This window comes from Cuculus canorus, chromosome 25 (assembly GCF_017976375.1).
Source record: "Cuculus canorus isolate bCucCan1 chromosome 25, bCucCan1.pri, whole genome shotgun sequence".
Lineage (NCBI taxonomy): Eukaryota > Metazoa > Chordata > Aves > Cuculiformes > Cuculidae > Cuculus > Cuculus canorus.
In genome coordinates, this window is record NC_071425.1 from 2,756,051 (window position 1) to 2,775,332 (window position 19,282).

At 62.9% G+C, this 19,282-nt stretch overlaps 1 protein-coding gene across 4 annotated transcripts; it reads right to left on the reverse strand.

Moving 5' to 3' along the window:
- Window positions 1–21: 21 nt before the first annotated feature.
- HAP1 (huntingtin associated protein 1) lies at window positions 22–14,035 on the reverse strand. Of its 4 annotated transcripts, XM_054088685.1 has the most exons (16): window positions 13,858–14,035; window positions 13,013–13,204; window positions 5,757–5,833; window positions 5,509–5,625; window positions 5,311–5,411; window positions 4,983–5,091; window positions 4,771–4,849; window positions 4,543–4,673; window positions 4,387–4,461; window positions 4,144–4,281; window positions 3,994–4,061; window positions 3,749–3,916; window positions 2,778–3,091; window positions 2,461–2,679; window positions 1,918–2,020; window positions 22–1,117 (listed from the first exon to the last, which is right to left on the reverse strand). In XM_054088685.1, the coding sequence occupies exons 2-16, from the start codon at window positions 13,035–13,037 to the stop codon at window positions 730–732; spliced, it is 2,112 nt and encodes a 703-aa protein (XP_053944660.1). In that variant the 5' UTR covers window positions 13,038–13,204; window positions 13,858–14,035; the 3' UTR covers window positions 22–729. The 4 variants fall into 4 exon arrangements, with proteins under 4 accessions (XP_053944660.1, XP_053944659.1, XP_053944663.1 ...); XM_054088684.1 differs by lacking the exons at window positions 13,013–13,204; window positions 13,858–14,035 and adding an exon at window positions 8,518–8,668; XM_054088687.1 differs by lacking the exons at window positions 22–1,117; window positions 13,013–13,204; window positions 13,858–14,035 and adding exons at window positions 1,370–1,822; window positions 8,518–8,668.
- Window positions 14,036–19,282: the final 5,247 nt, after the last annotated feature.

Sequence of the window (19,282 nt, forward strand, 5' to 3'; positions counted from 1 at the left end):
AAATTGCTTTGTGACTTCACATTTATTTAACAGGGGACAGGGTACAGCTCAGGGAGAGGGGTGCAGCTGGAGGGGGCAACAGCTACACCCCAAGAACCACCCTCTGCAGGTGTCCCCTGAGCTTGGAGGGTACTGCTACTACTGCTACTCGATGGGCAGGAGTGAGTTTAAAACCACCATTCCCTTTAAAACTCAGCCCAGGTGCCAGGCAGGGGCCCAGCCCAGAGTGGGGGTCTCACCCCGGCACATGTTAGTCCCCCCATGCGTCACCCAAGCCCAGGCTGAGCATCACCCTTCACTGCAGCAGCCCGGACAGCCCCAAAGGGCCAAGCTGCCCCTTGCTCCTCAGACAGGCTCAGCAGAAGCAGGAACAGTTTTTATTGCCAGCAAATGGCTCCTGGAAGTGTCCACAGCCCCACAGTGGGGGGGACAGGGTCAGCCGGCAGCCCCTGCCCAGACTGGGCTCCCCGCAGAGCCTCGAGCATCGCCCCACACGGCTCTCTGCTCAAGGGACCCCCACCACACCGTAACACAGGGCCCGGGGAGCGTCGCCCTGGGGCTGCGCTGCACCGCAGGGTTGGATCCTGGCAGCCAGGGCAAAGCTCCTGCCACCTGGACATCACCAGGAGCTGAGGCTGAAAGCCCGTCCCATCTCCCTTTCCCCATGGATGGGCGATGAAGAGGAGGAAGGATGTGTCTCACCCTGAGCTCAGGAGCTCTGCAGCACTGTCACGTCAGCGCACCCCAGGCTCCTCGGTGCTCTCCTCGCATATATGACATCTCCCCTCTGGCCACCACCTTGTCCAACCCCAAGCGCCGCAGCTTCTCCACCAGGTTCAAGCTGAAGATGCTGCTCCTTCCTGGGTGTCTGTCCTGCCCCCCACCTCCAGGTGAGGTGTCAGTGTGCTCAGGGGGGAGCAAGGGGGGCCTCCCCCACCACCTGGTCCCTGGCACCGAGGCAGAGATTCCCCGAGCCAGCAAGAGCCCAACGAGTCCCATCGGGGTGCGCAGGTGTCCGGGAGCAGGCGCCAGCATCGGGGAAGACTGTTCTGGCGAGGGGCTGGTGGGTCTCAGCCTCTCAAGGGGCCCACAAGAAGGCACGACGGCGTTATACAGACTGGAAGGGAAGAGAGAACAGAAGCGGGAGTCAGTGGGGGATGATGCTGCAGCAGCTGGGGGAGCTTCACGCAAGCTTCTCCTTTCCTCCAGGCTCATCCACCCTATGAACCCTCAAGCTGTGAGAGACCCCACATTTGCAGCATCATTCAAGCCACTCAGGTCTGCCCAGACCCCCCAAAAGCTCGGGGGATGCTGCTGGGGGGCTATAGCCATGCCTCCCCCCAGCTCCCCAGCTGGGACATGGTTGCTGCTCCACAAGCGTTTTCCAAAGATGTAGGGTTTTGTTTATCGGTGCACAGTGAACTCCAGCCTTAGAGGAGCTCATTAGGGCTAAGCAACAGCGCTCATTAATTAAAGGGCAGGCAGGTCTGTCCCCAGCCCGGCCAGAGGTCCTGCTTTGGGCACAAGTCCAGCGAGGAGGAAAGCCTCATCTGCTCCCAGGGAAGGCAAATCCCCCTCAGCACAAGAAGCAAACACTGGTTTTGCCCCCACAGAGCTGCTCCCGCAAACAAGCTCAGCATCATCTGCCCCGAGGAAGGCTCTTCTTCCCATCACAGTGCTGCTGCAGAGGCTGGGAGGGTCCCAGCCCAACTGGGGGGGCTCTCAGCCACTTGAGCCGCAGGATGTGGGGACGCTGCAGGTGCCGGGCATCTCTCAGAGCATCAGGGGCTGGAGGTGGCCCTGGATTTGCTGCTTCCTCGAGCTGCACAGAGCCAGGCAGAGGGCGAGGAGAGGGTTGGGGGGCACAGGGGGTGCAGCGCAGGCAGTGCAGGCGGTGGGGGGGGCCACGCGCCTTACCTGGGTGTCACCGTGGTGCTCTCAGTGGTGGGGTGGAGGATGTGGCAGGTGGTGATGGTGGAGGTAGACAGGGTCTGGGGGAGGTTGTTAACAGAGAGGAACACTGGAAGGGACAGGAGACACCAGGTTATGGGCGGGGGGGCACAACACAGGGCTTTGCGGGGGGGGGGGGGGGGGGGGAGAGCCAAAAGCCACTGCCAGCAGAAAGCTGCGTGCATGGGGTGCATCTTCAGCAGCGTTTGGATTTAACGCTTGCTTAAACAGGAGGGTTGCAAGCACAAGCAGGAAGAGGAGCCGATGTTTCTCGTTGATCTGCCCTTTCCACATGCCCAACGTGCAGCGGGTGCGTGCAAGGGCTCGTCATGCCGGGGCGGCTACAGGAGAACAGCCCCGGTGCAGCTGCAGCTGGAGCATCCCCCCGGGGACGGACGGGTGGCAGGGACAGACTGCCACGAAACAGGAGAGCGCAGCGGGGTGCGAGGGGCAGCAGGGCAGGAGCATCCCGGGGGCTGCATCCCTTCCATCCCCTCGCCCTGCGCTCACCCCCGGGGCGCTCCTTGGCTTTGGCGGGCGTTGAGGTAGGGAGCAGCTGGAAGGAGCTGGTGTCCACATCGTCCTCCTCCAGGTCGTTGAGGCTGTAGACCTCCTCCAGGTCGATGTCCAGCTGCCTGAAGTCTTTGGTGAGCACCCCGGGACGGGGCACCAGGATCCCACCCAGGTTGGGCCGTGCCAGCTGCTGCCAGTGGTGGAGCGTCACAGAGCCTGGGGGGGGTGCACAGAGTCAGGGGGTTCAGTGGGTCTTGTGGAACCCTCCTGCTACCTCCAGCTCTGCACATAAGCAAATCCCCTCCATCCCTCACCTTCCAGGGGCTTCACGATCTGCAGTTTGTCAGGCAGGTAGGTGAGGGAGCCGAGAGAAAAGCCAGAGCCAGCGGTGAGCTCTGAGCCCCCAGAGTAGTTGGTCCCAGTGGAGATGATGCTCTCGTTGGGGGTGAGGAAACCGCTGGAGCTCTCCCCGTCTCTCAGCCGCCAAAGCTTGTGCTCCCGCTCTGCCTCAAAGAAGGAGCGCTCCTCCGAGGCATGGCTCTGCTGCCGCACCGACAGCCGCTGCACCGCTGCCTCCAGGTCCTGCTGGTCCGGGGCTGCGCGGGGCTCCTCTCCAGCCCCCTTGTCCCTGGGGAGGGCACAGTGTGAGGGTGTTTGGAGCCACAGTGCCACACGGCACCCCCTGTGCCAGCCTCCAGCCTCCCCCTGCCCCGGGCTTGCACCATTGATCTGATGCTGATCAACATCCCCAAAATAAGAAGGATATGGAACTGTTGGAATGGACCCAGAGAAGGCTACAAAGATGGTCTGAGGAATGAAAAACCTCCCATACAAGGGCAGGCTGAGAGTTGGGGTTGTTCAGCCTGGAGAAAAGAAGGCTTCAGGGAGACCTTAGAGCAGCTTCCAAGATGGAAATGGGCTCCAGGAAAGCTGGGGAGGGACTTTTTACAAGGACCTGGAGTGATAGAACGAGTGGGAACGGCTTTAAATTGGAAGGGAAAGATTTAGACTAAGCATTAGAAAGAAATTCTTCACGGTGAGGGTGGGGAGGCCCTGGCCCAGGTTGCCCAGAGCAGTGGTGGCTGCCCCATCCCTGGAGGGGTTCAAGGCCAGGTTGGATGGGGCTTGGAGCAACCGGATCCAGTGGGAGGTGTCCCTGCCCATGGCAGGGATGGGACTGGATGATCTTTAAGGCCCTTTCCAACCCAAACCACTCCATGATTCTATGATGTCTCCAAGAGCCCGGTCTGTCCCACCCATCCCAAGCCCCCACCGTGGCACTCACTGGGCGCCCTCTGTGCCGGAGCCGCTGGCGTGGGGGGTGCTGGCCCCTCCGGAGGGTGCAGCCGATAATTGTTTGGAGCCCGGCACGCTGTGCGGAGACCCGGAGCAAGACTTGGCTTTGGCCCCCTGGTTCACTGCTTTCACCGTCTCAAAGACTCGGCGATAGCTCCTGCAGGCAGGGATGGAACCTCAAGCCAGAGCCCCCCAACTCCCAGCCCAGCACGAACCACCCATGCCAGCACCCACTTATAGTCCGAGGAGGAGCTGTCTGTCCGCTTCCTCATTGTCCCCTTGATCTCAGCCGCTAGCGAGTCCTGGATCCAGAGGGGACACTGTGTCAGAAGGGAAAGCGGAGCCCCCCGCGCTCCCCCAGCCCTGCCCGCGCCCCGCGCTCACCACGGGCAGGAGGCTGGGCGCGCCGTAGCGGCTGACGGTGCTGTTGGGCAGGCTGCGGCTCCGCAGGTTCTTGACCTCCTCCTGGGCTTCCTGCAGCATCCCACCACACTCGACGTACTTCTCCTGCAGGTCCCGCAGCTGCGGGCACAGACACGGCTCGGGAATGGCCCCAGAGGCAGCGGGGCAGGGCAGGACCCACCCCACCAGCTGGGACACCCATGGATGAACCTTCTCCAGGCTCACCTCCGTCCGGAGCTGCTGCTGCACCTCCTTCGCCACAGCCAAGTGCTGCTGGAGCTCCTCCACCTCCGATCCGTACTGCAGGAAGGAGAAAGCAAGGTCAGGGAGCTGTGCCCCGCGCCCACCCTGCACCCCCTGGCATGGGTAGGGGATGCTCACCGCGCGGCACTTCTGCTGCAAGTCCACCACCTGCGCCAGGAGCTGGCTGATCTCCTCCTGCTGCCGCGCCGTGTCCTCTGCCTTGCGGGTCAGTTCATCGGAGAGATAAACCACCTGCCGGCTTGCTTCGGCTGGGGAGGATGACCAGGGGTCTGTCACCACTGGGACACGGCCCCCCAGCGCCCGCAGTGATGCTGAGCAGCGCCCACAGACCCCAACCCAACTCACAGAACTGCTCCACGCAGTCAATCATCAGCTGCTGCTCCTGGTCCTCGTACTGACAGGTCTCGGTTGCGATGTTGGTGGCCTGAAAGAGAGGATCAGAGGTGCTGAGCGCAACAGGAAGGACTTCCAGGCTCCCCAGGTGCCAGCTCGGACACCCCAGCAGGGAGCAGGGCAGAGGTGGGCACAGAGAGGGGCATCGCGCCGGCTCCGCTCACCTCCATGCGAAGCTTCTGGTTCTCCTCCTCCAGACTCTTGAGTTTCTGCTGCAGGGTGTCGTACTGGAAGTACTGCTGCAGGGACAGCGAGGATTCATGCCGGCGCAGCCTGGGGATGGCAGGGAGGGCGCTGAGCATCCGTAGCGCAGGCAGGATGAGGCTGCCAAGCCAAGCCACCCTCCCTCCAGCTCCCAGGCAGGAACCCCACAGCTCCGTGGGGATGGACCCATGGAAGGGAGCACAGCCCAGGTGCCAGAGACAGTTCCAGCCCAATTCATCCACTCAGCGCCCCCCCGGAGCAGCAGAACAGGGACCCCCGAACACTCACGGCGTGGAGGTGGCAGAGGTGGGTTCGCTCTCCTCTGTGGTGGTGGTGTAGAAGTGGAGCAGGTCATCGCGCATGGAGACCTCGTGGCGCAGCTGAGCAATCTGGGAGGGGAAGGGGCGTCAAGACAGAGCCACCCACAGCCCCCCCACCCCCAGGCTGGGCACGCAGGGGGCTAAGCCTCTGCCTAAGGGTCATTACCTCTTCTTTGGCCAACTCCAGCTGCTCCTCCAGGAGCTCATTGCGCTCAGTCAGGCTCCGGTTCTGCTTCAGCAGGGACTGCCCGATGCGTGCCGCCAGCTCCAGGTCGCGCTCTTTCTGCGAGGGGATGGTCTGCATCAGCCGGAGTCCGTTCCCTGCTGTGCCCCCTCTTCCCCAGCCCTCAGCCACCCCTGCAGCCCTGGGGTGCCACCAGCCCAAGCCTGGCCACAGGGTGGACACCGCCGTACCTCATCCAGCAGGTTGGTGACAGCATCGATGTCGTGGTAGGTCTTCGTCATCCTGACCACCCGCTCAGCGCAGAGGACTGGGGGAGAAGGGAGAACGCTGAACCCTCGCGCTGTGGCTCAGCACCGTCCCCTCCACTGCCTCCTGTTTCACTGCTTCCCATCCGTTGCGTGGCAGAGGGAACAGGACAGACAGCAGAAAGCTGCTCCAACACTGGTCACCAAAAAGGACCTTTTATCTGCTTGGCAGCACCAGCCGTGTTGCAGCACAGAGGCGGGCAGGGATGCTCACAGCCACGACGGCCTCACGGGAAACAGGGGGCTCCCACCTCACCCCAAACCCTGCCCATGTCTTAGGGCAGCAGGAAAGATGCTGAGCCCCCACCCCTGGCTGCGCCCACCACCCCAGCGCAGACGTAGTGCCAACGCACCACGGGGCACACGGACGGGAAGGAGGGACAGGGAAAGGCAGGCAGCAGAGACAGGATTGGAGGCGACGTCTCCAGCGAAAAGCAGGCTGGAGCTCCAATATAAACAGCGGTAGATGGCACCATGCAGAGCTGGGCTTGCAGGCAGCGTCCCCTCCAATCTGTCCCCAGCCCCCTCCCCCAGATCTCCCCCCACAGAAGCCAGCATTGCCCTAGTTTTTCCCTGTAGATGCTTGGCCGAGGCAAAGCCAAGCGCATCCTCGTGGGATGCTGCCCCCTGCACGCACTCCAACGACCCTCCAGCTGCAGCGGCGCAGGAATCCGCACGCAGCAACAAGGGGCAGAGGCAGCCGCAGGCTCCCTCGGGAGCAACGCCGGCACCGAGCAACGCTGCTGCATCCCACCGAAAGCCCTGGGTCTCTGACGGGGAGAGGCGGTGCAAGGATGGGGATATCTGTCCTCCCTCTGCACCAATCCTGCCAACTGTGCCTATAGAAGCTGCCAGACGGTGCTGGGCATGCACCCAGATGGCAGCGCTGGAGCCGCACGATGGGATGGAGCCAACAGCGAGCACGAAGCCCCAGATCCTGCCTGCACCCCCTGATGCTCTCTTCTGCTGTTTGACTGCCCTGAGGGCGCGTGCCTCAGTTTCCCCCGGCAGAGCAGCACTGGCTGCACTCAGAGCCTCGACCTGCGCCCCCAGCCATGGCCACGCTCGCCAGCCGGGCAGACAAAGTGGGTTAACGGGAGAAGCTCAGCCACACAAATCCCATTACGCCGCCCCAGCTGGGGTTGTGTAATGCTGCGTGTGTTGTCATGACGATGCCCCCACCACCCGCTCCCCACCGCCCTGGGTGCTGCCCCACACCCCAAGAGGCGCTCCCCCAGCGGGCACGTCCACGGGGAGAGGGGCCAACGGCAGCCCCAACCCCAACCTCACCCCCCCTCCCTCTGCCCAAACAGGGGCTGCTCCCCGCAGGGGTCCCCAACTGCACCTCGTCAGGCCCTTGAGCTGTTAATTGGAAATAATTAGAGCATGAGCATCGTTACAGTTGGAGCGAGCGGCAGCCCTGGGAGGCAGCGGGGGCCGCAGTGCTGACAAACACGTAAACACTCGCCCTATCCGTGGGCCTGATCCTGCGCAATGCGGGGACCAGCGGGATGCAGGGGACCCACACCCCGTGCATCCCCAGGGGCGCACGCAGAGCGGGCGAGGGTCCCTCATCCCATCCTCCTGTCTGCTCCCCACCACCACCAGGGCACGGAGAGCCTGGGGTGATCCAAGGGGCCCCCCCCAAAAGACCAGGCATCCTCTTCCCTGGGATGGAGAACTGCAAGAGGGGGTCAGGGCTGTGCACCAGCGCAGGGAGAGCCCTCCCTGGAGTCGGAGTGATCCAAGGGGCTCCCAAGAGACAGGACAGCAGATTCTCAGGGATGCAGAGCTGCAATGTGGTGCCGGGGCTGCGCTCGAGAGTAGGGAGAGCCCTCCCTGGGGTCGGGGTGACCCATGGCACCCCCAAAGGACCAGGCATCCTCTTCCCTGGGATAAGCACTGCAATCAGGGGCTGGGGCTGCACACCAGCTCAGGGAGAGCCCTCCCTGGTGTTGGGGGGATCCAAGGGCCCCCCAAAGGGCCAGGCATCCTCCTCCCTGGGATGCAGCACTGCAAATGGGGGTCAGGGCTGTGCACCAGCGCAGGGAGAGCCCTCCCTGGGGTCAGAGTGATCCGAGGGGCTCCCAAGAGACCAAGTATCCTCTCTTCCCAGGGATGCAGCACTGCAATGAGGGGCTGGGGCTGCAGAGCGGTGCTGGGAGAGCCCTCCCTGGGGTCAGGGTGACCCATGGCACCCCCAAAGGACCAGGCATCCTCTTCCCTGGGATAAGCATGGCAATCAGGGGCTGGGGCTGTGTACCAGCACAGGGAAAGCCCTCCCTGGTGTTGGGGGGATCCAAGGGATCAGGCATCCTCTTCCCTGGGATGCAGTGCTGCAATATGGGGTTAGGACTGCGCTCCATGGTGGGGAGAGCCCTCCCTGGTGTTGGGGTGACCCATGGCACCCCCCAAAGGACCAGGCATCCTCTTCCCTGGGATGCAATGCTGCAATATGGGGTTGGGGCTGCGCTCCAGTGCGGAGAGAGCCCTCCCTGGTGTTGGGGTGACCCATGGCACCCCCCAAAGGACCAGGCATCCTCTTCCCTGGGATGCGGCACTGCAAGCGGGTGCCGGAGCTGCGCATCCCACAGAAAGGAGAGGGGAACGGAGGAGCCGGGAAGGCGACATCTCCCACCCAGGGAAGAGATCCCAGCCCCCTCGGGACCCCCCCGGGACCCCTCACCTTCCTCCAGCTCGCGGGCGATGGGGTCTGCGCCGCCGCGCTCCGCGTTGCCGTTCAGCTCGTCGTAAGCGGCGGGGCTGCTCCAGATCTCCATCGCGACCGGCCCCGCCGCCGCTCCTGCCCCTATTTATGGGGTCGCACCTGCCCGGCGGCGGGGCCGGGGCGGGGCCAGGGGGGGCCGGGGCTGCGCGCTCCCCCCGCTCCGCTGCGGAGCTCAGAACGGCGGCTGCGCGCTGCCCGTGCGCATCCCGGCACCAGGACCCCCGGCATCCCGTGGGGATGGTCCTGTCTGCATCCCGGCACCGGGACCCCCCGGCATCCCGTGGGGATGGTCCTGTCTGCATCCCGGCACCGGGACCCCCGGCATCCCGTGGGGATGGTCCTGTCTGCATCCCGGCACCGGGACCCCCGGCATCCCGTGGGGATGGTCCTGTCTGCATCCCGGCACCGGGACCCCCGGCATCCTGTGGGATGGTCCTGTCTGCATCCCGGTACTGGGACCCCTCGGCATTCCATGAACGTGGTCCCCATCCACATCCACATCCCAGGACCGGGATCACTTAGGAAATTCCATGGACACAGTCCCCATCCGTATCCCAGGACAAGGATCCCTCCCTTAGGTTTCTCCATGGACATGATCCCCATCCACATCCCATGACTGGGATCCCTTCGGCATTCTGTGGGCATGGTCCTATCTGCATCCCGGGACTGGGATCCCTTAGGGCATTCCATGGACACACTCCCCATCATACTCCAGGACGAGGATCCCTTGGGGCATTCCATGACCATGATCCCCACCCTCATCCCAGGACCGGATCCCCTACAGCATACCATGGACACAATCCCCATTCAGCAACCTTCAGGTACCTGAAAGGGCCTACAAGAAAGCTGGAGTGGGGCTGTTCACAAAGGCTTGGAGTGATAGGATGAGGGAGAATGGGTATAAACTGGAGAAGGACAGATTTAGACCAAACATAACGAGAGATTTCTTCACTATGAGGGTGGGGAGGCCCTGGTACCAGGTTTCCCAGGAAAGTGGTGGCTGCCCCATCCCTCGAGGGGTTCAAGGCCAGGTTGGATGGGCTTTGGGCAGCCTGATCCAGTGGGAGGTGTCTCTGCCCATGGCAGTGGGGTCGGAACTGGATGATCTTTAAGGTCCCTTCCAACCCAAACTAATGCTATGATTCTATGATCCACATCCCAGGAGCAGGATCCCTTAGGTTCCTCCACGGACATGATCCCCATCCACATCCCAGGACTGGGATTCCTCAGGACATTCCACGGACACGCTTCCCCATTTGCATCCCAGGACCTGGATCCCTTAGAACATTCCATGGACATGTTCCCAATCTGCATCCCAGACCCCAGATTCCTTAAGGAATTCCATGGACACGCTCCCATCTGCACCCCAGGACTGCGCTCCCTTATTGCACTCCACGGACACACTCCCCATTCCATGACTCTGGGATTCTCTGAGCGTGAGCCCCCTCGCGCCCACCCAGGCTGCACCTCCAGCTCCCCCACAACCGCACTCGTGCAGAGAAATCGGGAGAGTTGAATAAATCACGCCGTGCTGAATTATGGAGGAGCTGGCTGGCACGTAGCACCAGCCTTGCGGGCGGGAGGGCAGCGAGGCTGCGCCGAGAACCCCACGGCACAGCACCACGGCACGCTGAGCACCATCGTAACTGAACGCCATTCCTCGTTAGGACCAAACTAATCGATGGATTGACAACGTTGAGGCTGGAGTTGTCCTGCACTTGGGGCACAACAGCTCTGTGCAGAGCTACAGACTGGGGGAAGAGTGGCTGGAGAGCTGCACGGAGGAGAAGGACCTGGGGGTGAATGGTTGACAGCGACTGACCATGAGCCAGCAGTGTGCCCAGGGGGCCAAGAAGGCCAACTGGCATCTTGGCTTGGATCAGAAACTGGTGTCACCAGCAGGGCCAGGGAGGGGATTCTCCCTCTGTACTCAGCACTGGTGAGACCACACCTCGAATACTGTGTTCAGTTCTGGACCCCTCACCACAAGAAGGATGTTGAGGCTCTGGAGTGTGTCCAGAGAAGAGCAACGAAGCTGGTGAGGGGCTGGAGAACAAGGGTTACGAGGAGCGGCTGAGAGAGCTGGGGGTGTTCAGCCTGGAGAAGAGGAGGCTGAGGGGAGACCTTATTGCTCTCTACAACTGCCTGAAAGGAGGCTTGTGGAGAGGAGGGAGCTGGGCTCTTCTCCCAAGGGACAGAGGACAGGACAAGAGGGAATGGCCTGAAGCTCCACCAGGGGAGGGTCAGAATGGATATCAGAAAAAAATTCTTCACGGAAAGAGTCATGGGGCACTGGAACAGCTGCCCAGGGAGGGGGTTCGAGTCGCCTTCCCTGGAGGTGTTTAAGGAACGGGTGGATGAAGTGCTGAGGGACATGGTTTAGGGAGTGTTAGGAATGGTTGGACTCGATGATCCAAGTGGGTCCTTTCCAACCTGGTGATTCTGTGATTCAGCAATACACGATGCCTTTATTTGCCTGGTGAACCCACACTCGCCGGGCTCCTGACCCCAAAATCCACATCCTGCCAGTAACCGCTGGACCCCTGGAGCTGTCTGCAGGCACCTTCGGTCCCAGCCTCTTCCTCCTCCTTGTACTGGTGTTTCTCCCAGTGTTGGAAGAGTGTGAGGGTAGGGACCTCACCTGGGCACCCCCCGAGGGACCCCAAGGACACAACACATCTCTTGGCATGGACAGGAGGAGCTGCTTCTCCCTAATCCCCTGCGCAGGGATTTGCTCCTCCGGGCAGGTCCTCTGCTCTCTGCGCAAGCAGATTACGGGGGGCTATTTCTGACGGCAGCTTAAAGGTTTGGGTATAAGGGATGAGGCAGCCCAGGCCCCCTCCACGCCGGCACGCGCCAGCGGCACCGCGGGCACGGAGAAACGTGACCCACAGAGCTTCTGGGGTCGAGCGTGGCTTTGCCCACAGAAGGAGGATGGAGGTGGTCAGATCCTTGCCCTGTGCACACAAATGGGGTTTGGGGCTCAACCCCTGTCGCTGCAGGGTAGGGGGGTGCGGATGGATGAGGGGGCTGCACCCCACTGCCTGCTGAAGAGGGCACAGCCACCTGAGGAAGGCTCAACGGGGGGTTTGTCCCCAGTCCAGCCTGGGTGGGAGCCTGGGCTGGCATCTTGGCCAAGCCCTGAGCCCCAGACAATCGTCGAATTGTTAATGTTGGAGAAGACCTCCAAGCTCATCCAGTCCAACCATCAGCCCAACCCCACTGTGCCGACTGAACCATGTCCCAAAGTGCTGTAACTTCACATCTTTTGAACACCTGCAGGGATGGAGACTCCCCCACTGCCCCGGGCAGCCTCTGCCAGGGCTTCCACCACTCTGTCAGGGAAGAAATTTATTCCCAGTATCCAATCTAAACCTCCACAAGCACAACTTGAGGCCGTTTCCTCTCATCCCATCGCTTGTTACTTGGGAGAAGAGCCCAGCACCCATCCTCCCCACAACCTTCCTTTCATGGAGCAGTGGAGGGTGATGAGGGATGAGGTCTCCCCTCAGCCTCCTCTTCTCCAGATCAAACAGCCCCAGGGCCCTCAGCCGCTCCCATAACCCTTATTCTCCAGCCCCTTCCTCAGCTCCATTCCCTTCTCCAGACGCGCTCCAGCACCTCAAGGTCTTTCTTGGAGTGAGGGGACCCAAAACTGAACGCAGGATTTGAGGTGCAGCCTCACCAATGAGTGAGTATAGGGGCACAATCCCTTTCCTGCTCCTGGTGGCCACCCCATGGCTGACCCAAGCCAGGATGCTGGTGGCCTTCTTGGCCACCTGGGCCACTGCTGGCTCATGTTCAGCCTCTGTTGACCAGCACCCCCAGAGCAGCTTCCCAGACACTCTTCCCCGTCTGTCTCCCACTGCCCTTCATCCACCCCCAGCCTCTCGCTCTAATCCTGTCGCTGCCTGCGTGTGGGTCAGAGGCAAAAGCAAAGCAGAGATCATCCATCTGTGCCCCCAGTGAACCCCAACCCTGTACTGGGACAGAGTTTCGCCACCCCACTGTGGGACATCACCCCTGCACCCACGGGAGCTGCAAGTGCCTCCCCTGGGTGCCCACACCCCACAGCTCAGGGGGGGCTTCGCCAGCAGCACCCACCCCACATCCCCCTCGGCTGCTCCAGGCTGTGGGGCAGCAGAATTTGGGACCACTGAGGCACCTTCCACTGTCCCCATTCCGTGTCCCACCCCACGATGTGAGCCACGACGGAGCGCAGGGGGAGCGAGGATGCTCAGGGGGTTCCAGGAGATGACAGAGGCTCTCTCTGAGCATCCGGCTCAGCTCAGTAGAATTAGCTCGGGATGTTCCAGGCGAGGAAATCCAGCCCGTCAATCCCGTTAGCGGCGATTAGCTCGTGCGTTGCCCTCGTGGCCTCGACCCAACGCAGCTGGCACCGCCTGCACCCCGCTGCCCTCGGCAGCCCCGCGGCGCGGCACGAGACACTCACGAAAGTACTGCAGGGTCTCCTCCATCTGCCGGGGGGTGAGGGGACCCACGGGCTCTGGGGGTCCAGGGCGAGCACGCAGCCAGTCGTCGTGATCGTAGCCGAAGACGGTGTCAGCTCGCAGCGTGTAGCGGGGCAGCTGCTCGCCCAGCAGGCTGATGATCTCCACCTCGGAGGCATCGCCGCTGCACAAGTCTGGGGACAGAGGGGCATCACCCTAGGGACAGGGGCAGCCACAAGAAAGGGGGTGCAAAGGGGAGGGGGGGGCATGGTGGGGGTGCGCTCCCTGCATCCCTCAGCGCAGTCGGTCCCCCGAGGGGTTTGGAGTTGGTGCCACCAGCGTGGTCTGTCGCCCCACCTTGGTGTGGGGATTGGTGGTCCCCTGCAAGGTGGCACTCAGGACCCCCACCCCTGCTCTCCCCAGCTTCTCTTTTTCCTGCCTATCCCTGTTTTCTGCGGGCAGGGTCCTGCTGCCATCTCCTGGCCATGCTCTGCCCGGACAGCAGGCCAGGGATGCAGGCATGGGGCCAGGGATGCAGGCATGGGGCCAGGGATGCGGGCATGGGGCAAGGGATGTGGACATGGGGCCAGGGATGCCGGCATAGGGCAAGAGATGCAGGCATAGGGCAAGGGTTGCGGGCATGGGGCCAGGGATGCACGAATGAGGACAGGGATGCGGGCATGGGGCAAGAGATGTGGACATGGGGCCAGGGATGCCGGCATAGGGCAAGGGATGCCAGGAGAAAGGCTCAACTCTGCCCATGCCATGAGCACAGGATGAAGGACCACCCTGGAACTGCCCCAGCTCCACACCCTGGTCCCCACCCGCATCACCCGCCTCTACCCACCGGTGATGGTCGCAGCATCACGGTGCCCACCCGCAGCCGACCCCTGGGATGCAGGGCCAGCATGGGGCTGGGCAGCAGCGGGCGAGTCTGGGCCGGGCTGGGGGTGATGGGTGTGTGGGTGCTGGCCGGGGGGCGTCTCTTGCTGGACTGTGGTGTCCAGTTTGGCTGGCGTTACGTGGGGAGTCCGGCTGCCATGGGGAGAAGCACCTTCCTCCCTGGTCCTCTGGAGCAGAGCTGGCAGGCAGCAGAGTCCCTTCTCCGGCCCCTGTCTGGGGAGAAAGAATTGTTAGGGTGATACTCTGGGGACCAGGGACACAGCCTGAACCCCGCACTCAGGGATCCTTGTGTTCCCCAGCATCCTACCAGGTGGCCAAATCCCTCCCTGAGTGAAGCATCTGCCAGAACTGGAGACTACAGAGCCCTGGGCTTGGACATCCCCATTCCCTGTGAGCTGGTGAGGGACAGGGGGACCAGAGGGACAGCCAGCACCCGGGCAAGCCCTGGCTCAGCACCCTCCCGCTGCTGAACGTGGGGCAGTTTTGGGGTCAGCATACCTGCTCAGCACCGCCTTTGCAGCAGCTGCTGTGTGACACGTGGGGCTCAGCACCAAAGCAAAAAGTTGGTGATGTCCAGAGCAGCGTCAGCTCCAGACAAGGGAGGGGATGCTCCAAAGGGACCAGGCAGGACCCTGTTCCCCTTGCCTGGCAGCTGGCTCCCTGCCTGCGGAAGCGAGCATGGGAAGAAGCCGTGCAGCTGCTCAACAGCGGGCGGATACGGCTGCGGTGCCAGCGGCTCCTGCAGAACCTGGGAGCCCCACCTTGGAGAGCAAAGTTCGGCTGTGATCCTCCACCCCATCAGCAGCACGACGAGGAGCAGAGACCTGCTGGGTTGCCCAGGGCAGGGCTGGGCAGCATCCATGCCCTTCCCATCCCAGCTATAAACACATCACAAGGCCGGCCATAAACCCAGAGCGTTCCTGCTCTCTTTCCTTCTCCTGTAGCCCTGGCTGGCGCTGTAGCCTCCGTTGGCATCGCTGCCCCTCTGCCCTGTGGGGGCAGGAGCCTCCTGCGCAAGCGCCGTTCCCCCAACTCCATCCCTGCCTCCACCTCCGCTGCAGCAAGACCTGGGTACCAGCAGCCCCTCGTCCCTGGGAGCAGGTTCATGCCGGGGCATCGCTGCCCTTCCTCCTGGCATCACATCCGCAGCACCCAGCCCAGGCCACCCCACCTCTCCCTCCAGATCGTCCCTGGCACCCGGGACAGGCACGAGGCAATAGGGACACTGAGCCACAGCCCTCTGCCCCACGGCAGCGGGACCACGAGCCCGAGGTGGCCCAATCCTGCCACCACGCAGCCCCAGAGACAGTTTCCCCAGCCATAAACCCACAGCTCCTCTCCCTTTCCGCTTCTTCCCCCGGGAGCAAGAAGGGGACCCACCGTGCCGAGGTGCCAGGCTGCTGCCGCCGCCCCGCTGCCCGCGCTGCCGCTGGCTCGGAGGAGGGAGCCCGGCTGGTGAGTCAGCGTTCGGCCAGGGCTGCCAGAGCCCTGCGTCTCCTTTTGGCCCAGCTCCTGCACGCACATTAGCTCTTCCCACGGGAGACCTTGTTCAGACACGTACGAGCAGCTCCCATCGCTCTGCACCCCACTGTCACCAGAGTTCAGCTACGGGATGACGTGGGGAGCTGCCCCACGGGGAGAGGGAGCAGGGCAAGAGCAGGAGGATGGAGCTGCGGTGGTGGGCCAGGAGAAGCAGAGCCACGGCTCAGCCTAACCCCGGTGCACGTGCAGACCTGTGCTCATCGCTCTCTGCCCTGTCCTGATGCCGTCACGCAGCTCCTGCCCGGGCACCTCCCTGCCCGCGCAGCCTCCCACCAGGGTTGGGTTGGCCTTGACCCCCAAGCCCCTTCTTCCCCACCCTGCGCCCCAGCGCTGATGCTCGGCGGCAGCTGAGAAGCTCTGGGGTTGCTGGGCTCGCTCCGAGCTATTTTTTCCCCTCAGCTGCTGCAGCTGGAGCTTAAGGATGGGGAGGGGGCTCTGCTCGGAGCCTCTGCAAGCGTCGGGGTCAGGGGTTGCAGAGCAGCAAGGCCAGCACGTGGGTGAAGGCGAGGATAAGGCAGTGGCTCAGTCCCACCATTGGGATGGGGACAGCTGCAGTCCTGCTCTGCCGCAGCCCAAGGGACATCCCCACAGGGGTCCCTGCAGAGCCCCCCAGGCTGGAAACACCCCTGGTGTCATGATCCACAGCCTGTTGGATCCCACCCCCATGCTCAGGCGACCCCAGCAGGCACCGTCTGCCTGAAGCATCGCTCAGAAATGGTTCTCTCCCTGCACCCAAGGCCATCGAGGCATGGGGTCCTGCCCCAAGAGTTCATCCTGCATGCTGCCTGGCTTCCCAGTTGGAACTGGCTCCCCAGCCCAGAGCTCAGCTCCATCCCCTTTGCTCCTTCGTTACCCCCCAACACCTGCTCCCCACCTTTAGCACAGCTCTCTCCATGGCTGATAACACCATGGGTTCCCGGTACCCCATTCCCTTCCCCTTCCTGAAAACCCTCAGCAGCGTCAGCCTCTTCCCGCAAAGAAGGAAAACACTTCCCGCTCCTGCACAGACTTCCTGGTTCGGGCATCGGGGACCATAAAGTGCAGCCAGACACCGGCTGTGGCCACGGATCCCCCTCCCCAGCTGATGCTGCTGCAGCCAAACCATCCCCTGGCACCCCTGGCACCCCTGGCACCCCATCCCTGCCGACACCGAGGGAGAGGGAAACTCCACTCGAGGGCTTTGGCTGTGGGATGTGGGGTGTTGGTGCAGCCGGGGGTGCGGGGGTGCCAGGGGTTGATGATCTCGGGGATGCAGGGAGTCGGTGCATCGAGGGATGTAGGGGTCCCAGGGGTTGAGGGACCCAGGGATGTGGGAATGCTGGAAAACAGGGCACCCAGGGGTGCTGCAGACCAGTGAATCCAGGGATGTGGGAGATCAGTGCACCCAGGGGTGAGGGGTGCCTGTGTCGGGGCACCCAGGGATGGAGAGGTGCAGGGGTCGGTGCACCTTGGGGATATCGGGGGTCGGTGCATCCAGGGGTGAGGGGTGCCTGTGTCGGGGCACCCTGGGGCATGGGGTGCACTCACCACTGGGCGCTGCTCCCGGTGCAGCAGCGGGGCCCTCGTACATCGCTCCCGCGGCCCCAACGATAATGAAAGCCGCTCCCTGGGCAGGTGCAGAGAGCGATCGGGCATGCCGGGACCTGTAGTTTGCTCCACATCCCTCCTGGGGTGCCTCTGGTCCTCCCCACCACCTCCCAGAGGATGCAGCTCCCGGGGAGACCTTGCAACCATCCCCGGCTGTCCTGGTGCTGGTGTCCTCTGGCTCTGCTTTCCCCTAAAAAGCTCAGTGGTGGCCCCCGGCAGAGCTGGGGGTCTTGGGGTGCACAGACCTGCCCCAGTGAGGGGACCCCAGGGTGGGCAAGGGCCACAGGACACAGTCCCTCCCAGGACAGATGCTAAGTGAGGCATCTCCAGGCCTGCTGGCACCTTGGGGACAGCTGGATCGGATACTGGGAACATCCCCGATACCCACAGTGGGGGGGCTGAGAGCCCCAAGGAGGGCTCCAAGCTTGGCACAGCCAAACCCCCACCCTAGGGTGCACCAGGCTGGAGCCCCAGGTCCCACATCCACGTGGATTCTTAGGGTGCAGCAAAGGGCTGGCAGCTCTGCTGGGGTCTCCAGGGACAGGAGTGAGGCTCGATGTAGGTTGGGAGCAGGAGCTTTGCCAAGTCACCCTGGGGATCCACCTGGCAGGGCGGCAGAGCCTGCACCCACGGAAAAGCAGCTCTGGGTGCACCAATGCTCTCCCACACCACACAGCCCAGGGAGCAAAGGCCAGCCTGGCCGAATCACCTGCTCCTCCTGCACAGGAGGCTTGTTCCCATCATCCGTTGCTGATCCGTCTCTTGTTCCAGCAGCAGCTGCAGCAGGCAGAGGGCTGCTTGGCCCCCAGCCCTCCGGAAAGGTGCTGGGTCCTGCCAGGGCTTCCCGGAAAGCAGCTGTTGTTTTGCTCATCCCTGGTCCTGGCAAGGGTCACATCAGGAAGCGCAGTCGCATCCCTGCTGCACCGGGGCTGAGCTCAGAGCAGGATGCTCCCCTGAGATGGTGGGACAATGCTGGAGCTGCTTCCCAGGCCAGCTCCTGCTGCCTTTTGTCCCCAGCTCGCTCCTGTCCCAGCTCAGGCTGCTACCGGGACAGACCACAGCATGCCACAACAGACGTGTAAAACCTCACATCTTGCTCGCTCTGCAGCACCACGAGCTCCACGTGTGGTGGGCACCCACCTCCTCGTCCCCCCACGGCACGGCTGGGTGCAGCAGCGAAGCCATGGAGGTAGAGGGGTTGATGCTGAGAGCGAGCGGGAAAGGCTGTGACTTTGTTCCCGGCTCCCTTTGATCACAGCCCCCCATCAGCCGTGTCGGGCTGATCAGCGTCTTGCCAGCGGCTGCACGGAATGAGCTGTGCTATAGCAGGCACAGCTTGGAGCTGGGGGCTCGGGGACGATGTCCTGGCTCTCCAGGTGCCTCCTGGGGGTATCCCACCGAACCCAACGCAGCGACAGCAGCATCCTGAGCCACTGGTGCAGCGCAGACGTTGCTGCGTGACCCAATTGCGCTATCCGAGGAGCTCCCGTGGCCCTTGCTGTCTCCCACAGGATGGATGCACGGGGCAGAGGTACAAACCTACTCAGGACATGGGGATCCTGGGGCTTTCACCCTTCCATTCCCCAGCAGGCAAAAGCCACAGCCCTGTCCCCAGGTGTGCATGGAGCTGCTGCAGGCAAACTCCTGCCCCGGGCTCAGCCTACATCCCCTTGTCGTAGAATCATATCATGGTATGGTTTGGGTTGGAAGGGACCTCAAAGCCCATCCAGTTCCACCCCCTGCCATGGGCAGAGGCACCTCCCACTGGATCCGGTTGCTCCAAGCCTCATCCAACCTGGCCTGGAACCCCTCCAGGGATGGAGCAGCCACCACTGCTCTGGGCAACCTGGGCCAGGGCCTCCCCACCCTCACAGGGAAATATTTCTCCCTAAGATCTCCTCTCAATCTCCCCTCTTTACGCTGAAAACCGTTCCCCCTCATTCTATCCTTGCACTCCCTTGTCCAAAAAGGCGCTGCAGGCAAGCTCGGGGTGGCCAACAGCGTGTGTCTCTGACCCATCCCCACGCCGAGGAGGCCACGGAGATGGGCAGCTCTGAAGTTGATGGGTAACTTTTTGAAGTTTCCACCTCCCAGCATGATCCCTGCCTGGTGCCGCTCCCCCATCGCCCTCATGCGCAGTTGGCAGAGTTAGCATTTCAGCTGAGAGTATCTCCTCCTGCCATCTGTTCCTGCTGTGAAGCTGGGCTGCAGGAGGAGGCAACCAGGTTTGAAGGAGTAAA

Excerpts from the sequence above, each read along its gene's own strand:
- HAP1 (XM_054088684.1), bottom strand. The coding sequence starts at position 8,611 with ATGGAGATCTGGAGCAGCCCCGCCGCTTACGACGAGCTGAACGGCAAC. Across the intron at positions 5,092-5,310 it reads ACCTCTGCCACCTCCACGCC|GCTGCGCCGGCATGAATCCT; the intron begins GTGAGTGTTCGG and ends TGCCATCCCCAG. Across the intron at positions 4,674-4,770 it reads TGACTGCGTGGAGCAGTTCT|CCGAAGCAAGCCGGCAGGTG; the intron begins GTGAGTTGGGTT and ends CATCCTCCCCAG.